The following is a 15,775-nucleotide window of genomic DNA, read 5'->3' on the forward strand; positions in this document are numbered from 1 at the left end:
TAAAAATTTGGTTCATAGAACCCTGACATAAAGGGACAGTTGAGTTAAACTATATAGGGTTCTGCAATGTCACCTATTAATGGAGTTATACTAAATGTGTACAGCGGAGGGTATTTGTTGTCCACTCTGGCGACAGTTTTAGTTAAACCAAGAGTGAGAACCCATGGAGAACTACATTTAAATGTGACCTCAACCACAGAGGTCCACAAGGAATATTTCATATCGGTCTTATTTTGATTTAAATCGAAATAAGGCATGAGCTCAGAGCCAGTAAGTGGATTTCCAGACCAAATGTCACATCTTACATAGACAGTACCAGCCGTATCGGTCCTGTAGAGTGACAACCCTTGTACCTGGACGAATTCTGAATATGATCACTACTGCTGTGGTTCATTTAAGATTTAAGATCTTTTCTTCAAATAATGCGTTATAATTTAAATTGGTAAGAACTCCTTTCTGTGAGTACCCTCAGCATTTTATTTAATTTCCATAATAGTATTTGTTCTCAAGCAAAACAAAATGATTTTTGTGTAGTTTAGCTGTATGTAAGCTAGGTATTACTGTTCACAGATTCTTTTGGGGGCTGCAGATACCCAGAGATTAGATGACTTCCACATGTGGGTTTGCAGTTTTAATCCCACGTTGGTCCGGTGGTTTTCCTTTGAAGATTCCAATTTTTTCCAACTCCTTAACCTACTATATCTTTAAAACTATCATGTTTTTTCCAAACAAACCTCGTTATGTTTGATTAAAAGAAGGAGAATTGAAGTGTTTTACGCAACATTCTTGCAACTTCATCTCTCCATGTATTTCACCAAATTGTATACACTACATAGAATAAAATGTGTTGGACGAGTTTCTTCTTGAGCCTTCAATGTCAGCATAGAAGTCAGTTTCTCTCTCATCCAAAATTCACTAATATAATTGAAAATAAAGTTACCGCCGACATAAAATCTGAGTTGGTCATATATCAAACGTTCAAGATCCTCAACCGAGTACTATATATGAACAAATCACATGTGTTGTGGATCGATAATCATAGAACAGAGCTATTGGTACCATTCTTCTTCTCCTTCAAGACGTTGAATTCTGTGCACTCGATTAGCACGCCATTATGGAAGGTCTTTTGCAAATTCTCCGCCCGAGAATGTTATTCCCATTTTCTTAGTAATGATTACATATGCCGATATCCTACCTTTCCGAAAAAGTCTTCCTCTTCCAGAACTTGAGAATGGTACCAACAGAGCTGGCCTCAGAAAGATGCAAAATATGAAACTAATTTTGCAAAAATAACATCATCTGCATTATATATAACTACGATATCGGTTAACCTCATTTGTTGCTTAGGTTCTTTGTTGTTTCTTTTTCTCTTTCTGGTGATGTTTGGCTATGTGTATGGAGTTCAGAAAAAGTTTCAAAAGAAAAAAGAGACGCAAGTTTGAAACAAAAAAGGAACGAAACAGAAACTTGTAGAGCATTCGAAGACTGTGTCACAACATGCTGATTTTGTCCGAGGAACTTGCCAAATTCATACTCGTATTTGTTTAATGTGCATAACGACGGTGTTCAGATGTATGTACAAAAGATATTGTTTTTGTTATGAAATCAATCAAGTCAAACACATGCAATTAGAGGTTAATTGATATTTGGAAATTGTTAAAAAAATCCATTTTGTAAATTCAAATAATTGATCTTATACTCTTGTGACAGATTGCTCTCTAAAACTTCTATGTACTATGATTTTGGATACAAAGTTACACAGTTTACCAATAACACATATCAATACAGAGTTACTATTGGGCTATGGATAAACTATATGGCATTGTGAGATATGTACTTAATAATGTTTTCAAAAGATAACATAGTAATGGATAGTAAGTTGTTCACAATTTATTCTTACATTTTTAACAGATAGTCTAGCATGTTTTTCAGATATTGAACGTTTGTTTCTTGTCTGGTGATTCCTTTCTTATAAATAGTTATTGATAAAAATGGGTTTCTGAACTTCCTACATCCATACATAAACGCGTAAAATATTTTTTAACGTATTAAACAAAAAAAATCAAGTTTTCTATAATGACACTAAATGTTAAATGCAATTTTTTATATGTTACCACCGACAAGGAATAACCAATGTCATATATTCTGTAATTATAGGTTTGTTAATATATATTTTACTCAATATTATATCGGACAGGTAAACCCCCGAACAAAGTGATTCTCAATTTGGAATCCTGGAAGCAAGAGATTACCGTGTATTGAGGTAAGCCCGGGAAATATATTTATCTTATATTAACTTATACATCGATTAAACAGATATTTTTATTCCACATAAAGCTATTAACTGATAGACCGCGGCAATGGTTCAGACAAATAAAACGTCTAATTTTGACAAAGCTGGCAAGCACAATTGGCAGGCTCCATGATAACAGTGGTAGGATGGACACCCTCCAATACCTGTTGTCCATCTCTGCACTCTGTCAGCGTAATCTCCCGTCGGATCAAGGCTGTTTCACTGCAGCATTTACAAATCTGTTACAAACATAAAAGTTGTTATCATATCGTAATTAAAAATCTGCTTAGATTATGACACATTCTAACTTGATACATGTATAAGTAAGTAATTCAGATACGTGCCGATAGTATAACATGTATTTTTGGGGAAGGTATATAATTCTCTCATACTTCCACGTGTAATACTGGATTGTCTAGGGCAACACACACATGTCGCCTGGGTCTCATTAACACAGTTTACAAACAAGATTTCTTTCATACCACGATGAAGTTTAAGAATTAGTGACATCAATGCTTAAATGTGAATTACAACGTTCTGGATTCTGAGATTAGATAGATTAAATCAACCTCACTATGATAACATACTAACATGGACATATATAGAAGGGGAAACCCAAAACCATGTTAACAACCTTCTAATTCTGGTTATACCAAATACATCGTAATAGCACGCCCTTTTAGTGCAAAGGAGGAACGTCTCATTCGGATCAGTGAATGAATCTATATCCTTACGAATCAAAGAAGCGTCTCTCTTCGAGCGAAATCATAAATAACCGGCAATCTGATTTCGTTTTAAATGTCATCTACATGTATCCAGAATTTGCTACAGGATAAACAGAATACATGGTTATTATTTTACAATAAAAGTACCATTTTGGCTTCCGTAAATCAAAAGAAAATCCAAAATAACTCTTGTATTGTAAGATACTAACCATGTATTCTCCATATATCCGCCTACATATGCGTCGAGTACTAAAAGCAAACATAGTAAATAATGCATCTTCGATTATAGCAATTTTAAATGTCATCATCAACAATTAAGTCGTTCATATTAATTTAAATTATCAGACAGTGCCTCTACGAAATTTTGATTGTGAGTTACCCCTCGCGCGGTCTCATTTTGTCAGAAGTATACGCGCAATCGATGTTGATTAGAGCAAAGATAAAGATGTCTAACGTTGGAAATCTGGGACTTGTACATTTATCATTTACATAAACCAGTAGTTAAAACAAATTATTAACTTAATCAAATTATTAACTTAATCTAGACTAATACTATATCGGTTATAATAAACAAAACGTATGAGCTGATATGGAATAGTGTTTTGCGGTTTGTATTTAAGTGAAGTCAAATATTGCCCATGATTACTAGCCAGTCAATAAGCTTGCAAAATTGAAAAAATATGACCCATGGCCAGGACCCCATGTTTTTATGATACTAGCATTCGAAAAATATATGACCTCGGATAAGTCATTTTTCTCCCTTTTTTGGCATATTCAGTGATACTACAGAGGCGGAAAAGGAAAACAAGAGCGGCATTATTTGTATGTCCAAGCGTCCATACCTTGTCAAATCCAGGAAAATGAGAAACGCTAGGAGTTACACGCGAGACGCATGCGCCATCGCATTCGTTGACTCTGACGTTAGCAACACAAATGGCGTTTTGTGATCCTGTGGTCATCTGTATGGTCATCTCCCTAATGATGTTCACATCGATCTCCTTTATGTCACAGTTGTCCACGAGTGAAAACCCTCCATGAAGAAAACACATCAATAGTGTTGCTACGGACGCCACCCGTTTCATGTTGTATTTCTGAAACAAGATGATACAATCTTTTATATAAATTTTTCGGTAAAAATCATACTCTACATAATATTATATACGTAAAGGATGGAAAGCTTCCCGACTCCTACGCCACCTAGATTTAGCGGCTTAAATCATAGTTTTAGCACGTCTTCACAAAAACGGTTATTACCGTCGGAAAGAGCGATAGTTTTCCTTTCAAAATCATCCTACATTTTTGTAAAAGTGCAAGGATTATTTATTTCAATGTATGCCGAAACTACATGTATTTGTAGGTATTAATATCATATCCATTTTATTGTTAACACAGAAAATACTTAGCTTTTATATTCGGACCGTATCTTTCTTTTTGATGCCACCATCATTGAAAAATCCAAACACGTTCCATTTGGCGGTGCCGTATCAATTAAGTACAACTGATACGAATCCGCGAATGAAACGCACGACTTATGTCGGTATACCAGGCCGACCATCACTTCGATTTTGATAGGTCATTTTCGGACGTGGATATGGCACAGTGGCATATATATGTATAAAGTCGTAAGTATATTTAACTTAGCAATTGCTTGCCTTAGATTATGATCGAGTGTCACAAGTGTATACATGATTAAAAAGTATTTGGATCGAAAAAGAGAGCTAGATCTCTCAATTCCGTCTTTGCATATTACAGAGTTAGCTCCCTTGCGGGTAGGTATCGATTGTTACCTCATTATTTTATATTTACATATGCCCCTATATAGTCAATGGGAGGGGAGTTGCGTTCAAATTAACGTAATCGCAATGACGTATGAATACAAACGCAGTACAGGTTCGGACTTCTTCTAGTTCACGCTTCGATAAGATTTTGCATCATAAGTTGACGGATTTCAATATAACAATAAAGAGTTTTTATTAGATTCAATTAAATATGTATTTGACATCAAAACAAAAGATGTGTTCAAGCATTGTAACGGTAATAAACAACAAAATAATTCGCTGGTCGGGGCTACAACCGGAGGGCTTTCCTCAGGAATGTTCGGGGAATTCCATAGTTACTTCAGTAGTACATGTGTGTACGGTCACTCATTTCACCTAAATATACAGAACATCTGATTGTCTGTGAATAATTATTGGAGCATCTAAGCGAACAATAGGTAAACAGATCATATACTGGTTTCCAGAAGAAGAAAACATTACAGGAAGCCTATCCGAAACATTATCATCATGCAGCGTTAGGTATACCACCGTTAACGTTAGCATTCAAAATAGGCCTACACTCACGCAAACACTTGTCTATCATCCGTACAATGAAATAAAAGTCATGACTATGAAGAATTTAGTCTATATCGCATTCGTAGACCGATACATACATGACAAACATTCAGTAGCTCAACGGTCATACCATCAATAGGCTATATATATATATATCACAGTAACTTTCCTCGGTTGAAAATCAAATATGGCGGTTCGCTCCACTTCGGACCGCATCACTACCCTGACAACGATACCGTACCGGTAGTCGTTCCGCCTCGGTTATCTCAATTTTTATTCGAAATGGACATTATTGTTATATTATCAAACTGAAGAAAAAAAAATATTTTAAAAATAATTGAAAGGTGTCATTGTTATATTTCAAACCAAATTGCAGCTATAACATTCAACAATCGGAACTATATCTTCGGTCATCCTGACCACCGTAGTTACCCAACTTAGCAACCATCACCGTTTCAAATTTGACGTAAAAGTAGACTTATTTATGTAAATATATAGATTGAACAGTGTTTTGATTGCGTTAAAGGTGGTATGAACGCAATGGGATACAGACATATTCTACATGTAGCGCTAACGCTAACGAGCTACATTGAATATGTCTGTATCCCATTGCGTTCATACCACCTTTAACGCAATCAAAACACTGTTCAATCTCTATGTGAACGCAATTCACGTCATTTTCTCTGAAAAGTATAACGCTCGCAAAAACATGACGTCACAATCAATACCTACCTGCAAGTGCAGATAACTCTGTAATATGCAAATCCGGAATACATTGCTACTCCAGCCTCTGTACCATCACCAAGTGAAAGTACAGGCGTTTATGTAATCAAGACTGAAATGGTGGTGTACAAAATGTAGGTCTAGAGTGAAATGTTAAAGTTATATGTGCCGTAACTGGACGAAAATTTTGACATGTTATTTTTTCTTCATTAATCTATTGAAAACCGTAAGGTTTGATGAATTAAGCCGTGAAAATCATTCAAATGGTTCCAGATGTTTGACAAACGTTAGTTGCAACACAGAATTTATGTACTGTAAAATTGTTGGTTTTTATGCTTTATGTATGTTTATATGGAAACATACCTGCAGAAATCACTTTACAATGACTAATAACAATATAAAAATGCTAAATGAAATTGTAGACCACGATTTGGCTTTATGGTCCGACCGTATGTACTCATTTCACTTCACTATAGATGTACATATAACGATTTTTAGCAGTACTGCCAAAAATCATTTTCAGCTCTTATATGTACTCGTAAAATTAAAACGTAAGCATTGAAAATACTGTAATTCTCAAAATGTTGATAACTTTTGGTAATAAATAACATATCAAAAGCTCATCTTGATTCGTGAGTATGAAAAATACGGCACATATAACTTTAAGCTACAGAACACTGATGAGTTCCCGACAATCATATCATTGAAACAAGCAAAAGTGAGAAACTGGTTTTACAATTTTATCTAAAAATGACTTAAACGTTGTGTATATCCATATATGGACCTCAGTTATAGGTCTAAATGTTACATTAGATGGGCTAGACATACGTGTATATATATATTGAAGGAATCAAATAAACGTCTTCGTTGAGCATTAAGTAGAGAAACAATTCATAATTTAAGCGAAATTGAACTATTTAAAACAGAGTTATATAAGATACTGATGTTCACATCAAAACGAGAAGGAAGAGAACATCGGATCAGACTCTGCAAATACTAAACAGTGTGTGGCAAACTAAATACGACAAAGAAGAGCAGAAATAAAAAGATGAAAGGCGGAATACATGAATTATTGATTATGAACGGAAACACGAAGAACAATCAATAAACTGCAAAGGAACAACTGAAGTCAAGAAGCAACACAGGAAGCAAAGACGTATTTTGAAAAGCAAATATTCAACAGAATACCATGAGCCTTACATATATCAGATGATCACCATAAACCTTAGTTATACCAAAAGATTATTATGAACCCTAGCTATACCAACATGTTACTTTGAACCTTAGATATACCAACAGATTACTATGAACCATAGCTATACCAGCAGGTTACCATGAACCCTAGCTATACCAGCATGTTACTTTGAACCTTAGATATACCAACATATTACTATGAACCCTAGCTATACCAACATGTTACTTTGAACCTTAGATATACCAACAGGTTACCATGAACCATAGCTATACCAGCAGGTTACCATAAACTTTAGATATACCAACAGGTTACCATGAACCCTAGCTATACCAACATTTTACTTTGAACCTTAGATATACCAGCAGGTTACCATGAACCATAGCTATACCAGCAGGTTACCATGAACCTAAGCTATACCTACAGATAACTAGGATCCTTAGCTATATCAACAGGTTACCATGAACCATAGCTATACCAACAGGTTACCATGAACCATAGCTATACCAGCAGGTTACCATAAACTTTAGATATACCAACATGTTACTTTGAACCTTAGATATACCAACAGATTACTATGAACCATAGCTATACCAGCAGGTTACCATGAACCCTAGCTATACCAGCATGTTACTTTGAACCATAGATATACCAACAGATTACTATGAACCCTAGCTATACCAACATGTTACTTTGGACCTTAGATAAACCAGCAGGTTACCATGAACCATAGCTTTACCAGCAGGTTACCATGAACCTAAGCTATACCTACAGATAACTAGGATCCTTAGCTATATCAACAGGTTACCATGAACCTTAGATATACCAGCAGGTTACCATGAATCTAAGCTATACCTACAGATAACTAGGATCCTTAGCTATATCAACAGGTTACCATGAACCTTAGATATACCAACATGTTACTTTGAACCTTAGATATACCAACAGGTTACCATGAACCTAAGCTATATCAACAGGTTACCATGAACCTCAGCTATACCTACAGATTACTATGAACCTAAGCTATACCAGCAGGTTACCATGAATCTTAGCTATACCTACAGATAACTAGGAGCCTTAGATATACCAACAGGTTACCATGAACCTTAGTTATACCAACAGGTTACCATGAACCCTAGCTATACCAACATGCTACTTTAAACCTTAGATATACCAACAGATAACTAGGAACCTTAGCTATACCAACATGTTACCTTGAACTTTAGATATAGCAACAGATTGCTTTGAACCTTAGCTATACCAGCAGGTTACCATGAACCTTAGCTATACCAACATGCTACTTTGAACCTTAGATATACCAACAGATAACTAGGAACCTTAGCTATACCAACATGCTACCTTGAACTTTAGATATACCAGCAGATTACTTTGAACCATAGCTATACCAGCAGGTTACCATGAACCTTAGATATACCAACAGATAACTAGGATCCTTAGCTATAGCAGCAGGTTACCATGAACCTTAGATATACCAACAGATAACTAGGATCCTTAGCTATAGCAACAAATTACCTTGATCTTAGATATACAAGCAGGTTACCATGAACCTTAGCTATACCTACAGATAACTAGGATCCTTAGCTATATCAACAGGTTACCATGAACCTTAAATATACCAACAAATTACCATGAACCTTAGCTATACCAAAACATCACCAGGAACCTCAGTTATACCAAGCTATTACAAGGAAGAATGAATTCGAAAAGAACGTGCTAATTGGCAAAACAAACACGGCAGTATTTTGGTGGAGGCGAGTTGTAACAAAGGACACCTCAGCCAAAGTACAGATGTACAGGGGCATGCAAATGATTCATCTTGTATAATAGACCCTATTTACGTCTTGTCCACATTATCGCTAGTTTTTGCGGGTATTGAACAAAGAACACACGCATCCATTCCTCTGAATTCATAATAAATTTCTCTTAATTTGATGTTATTATGGGTATAAACATGTAATTGAAGTGAAAATCCCTAAATATGAACTATATCTTCCTGTCAAATTATCCAAAATACATGCTTTACTGGGGAAAACTGAATCAGTATTAATTGTCCTATTACTAAAATGACCAAGGGGAAACATCTTTTGGGTTAACATGCAGACGTTTGATTTAAAAAAAATGTCTCTTTGATTTGCAAACATTTGAATTGTCGTAATTAAAGTTAATTCTGAAATGATGTTGATATAACGTCTGTTTTGATGTCTACTTTGAATGTATCTGCTGATACCGCATATAGTTTTAAAGAAACAACTCCATCAACTTAAAAAGGCTCCAACGCCGACGAATAGCATTTTTTCTCTTTCAAAAACAGGAGCCGAAGAATTAGTATTTTCCTCAGTTACAAAAGTTACTTCCTTTACAATATAACAATTAAATACTGTTTGAGCATCAAAAGCAAACTGAATGTGCTTTGTGTTACTTAGACACTTGTGTTAAACATCAGTTATTATTTATAATGATGTGTATTGTTTATGCTCTGTCGGCGGTGGAGCATAAATGATGGTTTATGTTAACGATAATTCCATTAAACACTATTTTTATTCAACATGCAGTGAATTAATAGGGTGTATAGTGTTACATCATATTTACCTAATACTATTTATGGACAAAGATATGGTTTTATAATTAAAATTGACGGGATTAATATAGACTTGTCCATTATCATTACACACCTATTAGTTTCATTAAAGTTTGTGCTTCAAGATTTTGATCGAGTTCGTTTTTGTGAGGATTTTGGAATCAGTTTAGAAACAATTTTTACCACATCGCACTGAAAATTGTCCAAGAAAGGAGTACTCTACATGTAATTATAGAGAGAAATATATGTTTATCTTAAAAAATCATAAATATACATCATACAATGTAGCAGTAAAATTACATGTAACTTCGGATAATTTTTTATTGATAAGGCGAATATTTTTTTCTTGTATAAACAATTTTTGCTTCTACATGGCATTGTATTACTAAATAATCGATTTTACTATACCAGGTTTTATGGGGCCTTTTAGGAAAGATAGAAATTTCTCTGGTGGAGGGATACTAGTTTACTACTCCGATTCTCTGAAATGTGCTAGAAGAGTTGATCTCGAATTTATGGGTGGAGAAATTATATGGATACAAATTGAAATGCCGAATCAAATTTTATTAATAGGTACTGTATACAGGCCAAAAATTTCATGTCATCCCTTTTGGAAAAAAATTAAATATTCAATGGAGAAAGCCTTAGGAATTACATCCAATGTGGTAATTGTTGGAGATATTAATGTTGATTTACTTACCTTATCACAAAATCATGTTTTGTATCAAATAATGTTAGAAGTAGTTCTGACAAATGTAATAAATGAACCAACCAGGTATGGATTGACAAGACACAGTTTACTGGATCCAGTTTTAATTAACAATTAAAGGATTGTTAGATTGCATTTATTGGAGATATAAATGCAATATGGGTGGCAGATAAATAGAATAGCGCCCGTTAGGGCGCTATGAATATTTATCTGCCACCCAGATTGCATTTATATTAACGGGCGCTATTCTATTTATCTGCCACCCGGATTGCATTTATATCTCCAATAAATGCAGTCTAACAATACTTTAATTGTTATATTTACATTTTACTTTCTAGTTCAAATTAAAACATAATCAAGATGCGAGTGAATAATTGAATTTCCCGTTTCAGCCATTTAACCTAAACAGCCATGTTCAATGTGACAAAAAATAGTCCCTCAATGTTTTCCAATAGGTTTTTAGTTTATTTTCAATTATCCAGACATTTAAGATTTTTTATAACCAAACTGGTTCATTCAACTACAATGTCAACTTTTCCCGCGCAGACTAACATGGTGTCAGTAAACAAGACTCACATCCATTTATATAGATATTACTACACCAAGACTAGGCTGCATTTATTGGCTCATAATGCAGATCACGATTATCATTAGAGTAATGGGAGTCGCTGTGGCAAAATGTAAATATTAAGTGATATTTCTAAATGTAATGATGCGCATGTCATTACAATTGATCGTACCATTAGCGATTATGACGCTTGTGAAATATTTCTGTCTGTACCAGTAAACCTGTCTCGTACTCATGCTGATTTTAATAAGTTTAACGTTTTAATAAATAATTTTGATTGGACCTCATTTTTTTCAAAATTTTGATTCCGTTGATATTGCTAGTGTTAAATTTACCGGGCACTTTTTATCTTTTGCTGAAGAATGCATCCCTTAAAAAATAGTTACTTTAAGACCCATGACAAACTTTGGATGAACTCTGAACTTAGGAAAGCTATGCGATTACGAGACCGACTCCATAAAGAATTTAAACGTGTAAAATCAAACTCCAATCAAGTCAAATATAAAAACCAAAGAAACAAGAAAAAGCATGTGAGGGAATTATTTTATGATAATGTTGGTGATGTAATTGATAAACTTGATACTAGTAATCCTAAATCGTTTTGGAAACTCGTTCGTAAATTATTTAAACAATCTAGTTCACAGGAAGTTATTCCACCATTGATAAACCATGAGAACAGAAATGTTGAACTTGATGGTATTGAAAAATCTAATATATTGAATAATTATTTTGCTCTGTTTCACCTATTGACGATAGGGATATTCCATTCCCCACATTTAACTATAGAACAAATTATTATGATTCTCTTGTTGTTCGATTTGATGAGATTTGTAATATCTCAAAAATTCTCAAATTAGAAAAGCGTCTGGCCACGATATTATAAGCCACCACATATTGAAATATAGTGCAGATTCCACATGTAAGCCATTGGCAATTCTTTTTAATATGTAATTGAGCCAAAATATTTTCCTTCTATTTGGAAGAAAGGAATTGTTCTACCCCTATTTAAGAAAGGGGACAGACATGTGGTGTCCAATTATCGCCCTATTACTTTGTTATCATGCATCGGTAAAGTTTTTGTAGTAGTGTTCAAGTATATTTATAATTACTATTTTGATGACTCCTTAGTTTATGAAAAACAGTTTGGTTTTAAATCTAGTCATTCGACAGTAAACCAATTAATAGAAATGTACCATAATATATGTTGTTCTCTTGAAGAAAAAAACAACACACCTGTCTTATTTTTTGAGATAAATCAAAAGCAATTGACCATGTATGGCACAAAGGTTTATTAAATAAATTAGAAACATATGGTATTAGAGCTAATCTATTACTTTAGTTAATAAACTATATATCAGGACGGCAACAGTCGGTTTTGGTAAAAAAAATGTGTATTCTGATCAAGGCTCCACAAATGCAGGTGTTCCGCAGGGAGGTGTCTCGGGGCCACTTTTATTTTTGATTTACATATATGATATTGTTGATAATTCGAATAGCGTTTCACATTTATTTGTCAATAATACTTCATTAATATTTTCTTCATCATCTTAAGTAGATATTCAACGATCTTGAAATAGTAACATACAGAAGCTTCATCAATGGTCCCAAGACTGGCTCACTAAATTCAACCCGCAAAAAAACTGATGTATTATTCATAACAAATTCTAAAAACGTGCCACTTTTGTAACTTACTTTTGGTACTGACACATTGAATTGTGTTGAAAACCATAGACATTTAGGTGTAACTTTTAGTTCAGATGTAAAGTGGTCTTTACACATATCAGAAATCCAAAAGGCGTGTATTAAGAAATATCGGTATTAATATTTGTTGAATAGAAAGACACTATTGCGGATATACAAAGTATTTGTGGTGTCAGTATTAGAATATGCATGTGAATTATGGGATGGTTGTTCTCTGACAGATGTAAATAAGCTCTAGCAAGTCCAACTTGAAGCAGCAAGAGTTATCACAGGCCTGCCTTCATTTTCCATCACGTGAATGCGGAAATGAATGTGAAAATGCTGTGCATTATTTTTTAGAATGTATATTATATAGAAGACAACGTGAAATTTTATTTAACAACATTTCTCGATATTGTAATGTCACAATTAATATTATTCTTTGTGGTTCTCCAAATCTGTCAGACGAGCAAAACGGATACATTTTTGAATCCGTACAGACCTATTTAAAAATAGTAATCGGTTCTAAGGTCGCTTAAGAATATTTCACTTCAACAGACGTAACCCCCACCCTTTTTGACCCCCCCCCCCTTTTTCTGTTTTTCTTCCAGGCTTTTCAACTCTCCTCTTCTAAACAAGTATCTAACTCTAGAAAATCTAATTGGTTATAGTGTATATTATTGTATATCTGTATATGTACAATATAATTCTGGGAGAAGGCGTTTCTAAGTTGAGATAACTTGTGCCTTATCCCTGTTGTTATGTTGAACAATAAAAATATGTTTAAATCAAAATAATAAATAAATATCGAAAAGTTAGTATATTTGGTGTGTTACTATAGATTTATACTGGTTGCTTAGGGAATTATAAAGCTGCTATAAGATAAAATGCATTTACGTCTCTAAAGCAATCTATATACAATTAAGTTACTGTCAAATAAGCTCTCGTATGAGAACTTACTGATATGTGACTGAAAACAAAGTTTCATTAAAATCTGCTATAATTCACTTGTTCAAAAGGACATGTTAACGGACGAAGCACGACAGACGAAAGACGTAGGACCTAAGATGTCCTAAAAACCAAAAATAAAAATTATGACGGGATGAGACTGCCACCGTATGCCTGCAAAAACTAAAAACATTTAGCTACGGCGTCTTATATTGTAATAATGCATTGTACTTTTATCATTTCTACCTATAGTAGTTGCATTATACGTTCAAATAATTATTATAAAACCTTTAAGACTACTCACAAGCTTCCAGTGTTGATGCATATTCCCTTCTTTGTAATCAGTGGAATTTTATATCAAAGCGATGGCTACAACACGGCTCCAGGTACCTGTTATTTCCGTATGCTGGGGTTTAAGTATCCCTGTAGACCGGAAATTTGACCCAGCGTCCGTTACCTGACACATTCAGGTGATAATGAAGAGCCGGATGCTTTCTATTTCAGTACTTGGTTATTGGAAAGGCTTTGACGCGTGATCAACTGTGAACCGATAAACACGTTTTCATAATCAAACTCTTGGTAAACACAGAATCCTTTTCAACCACACACAATATGTGACTCGTGTGAAAATAGAACAATGGTATTGATGAAACTTTAATATCGCTCCATCATGTTTCCAACTACGCAGAATGGTTGCTTGTTTCACAGCGTTCGTCTGCTGATGTTGCATAATCTCGCCTTCAGACAAGACTTCGTTTGTTAAGGTGCTTATATAACAGTGTTTCCTTATTGTATACAATTGTATATTTTTTTTAATTTTTTTTCTATATTATTTGACAATATTTCTGTTCTACCAAGACCTTTTCAACTTTTTTTTCATATTTCTTTTTCTTTCTTTCTAACTCTGTCACGTTTTTCTTTTTCTATAATCCTTTCTTTGGTTCCTTTCCTTAATATTAAGTGCAATATAATCAATTATTTTTCTCATCTCCAAACTTCAATTATAGGTGTACTTGAAGCGGTTTGTGATGTACATTAAGATTTTTGAGTTATGTCTCCATAACATAAAAATATATATTGCATTTAATTCTTATGATTAAACATTCTAAAAGTAATCTCAAAATATTCAAAATTCATTTTGGGTTTCTTGTGTCTATGTGATCATTACGCCGTTATCTCAACCAATTTGAAGCGATGTTACAGACGGCGACGTCCTTTTTTCCTTTACGGGCTGATAAAGTAAATTTTTAAGCCAATGAAAATACTCGTTACAACTAAAATTGAATTTTTACTTTGAGTTATTAGAGAATTTGATTTATGTTTACTTAGATGTGAAGTTTTAAGTTTGGATGGTAAAAACGGTAATACCCCAAATTCAACATGGCCTTTCAAATATAATTTCAGTTTGAGTAAACAAGGTTCAAAGGACTGCTGAAGATGTGAGTAGCCATATTTTATTAAAAAGTGAACAATATGTGTTTGTTTTCTTCTTCTTCATGTTGTTTATTTCTAATAAAAAATGACGAAATCAACATATTATTAAAGTTTTATTTCATGCTAATTTCACTGTAACGATATGTCGCTTAAACATTTCATATTTGAACATGGACATGTAAGTTGATGATTTAGCTCCCTAAAAGCATATGTTGGCTTATATAATAGAACCGAAATCTAGGGATCATATATTCCTAGTTTTGAATAAATTGTCATCACCACCATGTTCAGTACCTTCGGTTTTCTACACGACCAGCACGTGGTGATCCAGGTAACTAGCGTAAGCGCACATGTGTTTGTTTACGTTTTCCTTCTGGCTAATATGAGCAAATCGTGCTGGTATATGTCCACAGTGCGAGTATTTGAAAATCTTATTCACACTTTGCCGTAATCTAATATTGTTTGTATCAAGTATTGTAATGTGCGAGCATTATTTTCTTTGTAGATCAAGTCTGCTGAGGACGACCACATGTTTTGTTTACGAAAAACTGTTGACATTTTCTCTTGGTTT

At 34.0% G+C, this 15,775-nt stretch overlaps 1 protein-coding gene across 1 annotated transcript; it reads right to left on the bottom strand.

Moving 5' to 3' along the window:
* Positions 1-1,875: 1,875 nt before the first annotated feature.
* LOC138316883 (partner of bursicon-like) lies at positions 1,876-14,333 on the bottom strand. The gene is made up of 3 exons (XM_069258530.1): positions 14,075-14,333; positions 3,861-4,109; positions 1,876-2,532 (listed from the first exon to the last, which is right to left on the bottom strand). The coding sequence occupies exons 1-3, from the start codon at positions 14,093-14,095 to the stop codon at positions 2,383-2,385; spliced, it is 420 nt and encodes a 139-aa protein (XP_069114631.1). The 5' UTR covers positions 14,096-14,333; the 3' UTR covers positions 1,876-2,382.
* Positions 14,334-15,775: the final 1,442 nt, after the last annotated feature.

The sequence above is a fragment of the Argopecten irradians genome, chromosome 2, assembly GCF_041381155.1.
Source record: "Argopecten irradians isolate NY chromosome 2, Ai_NY, whole genome shotgun sequence".
Classification (NCBI taxonomy): domain Eukaryota; kingdom Metazoa; phylum Mollusca; class Bivalvia; order Pectinida; family Pectinidae; genus Argopecten; species Argopecten irradians.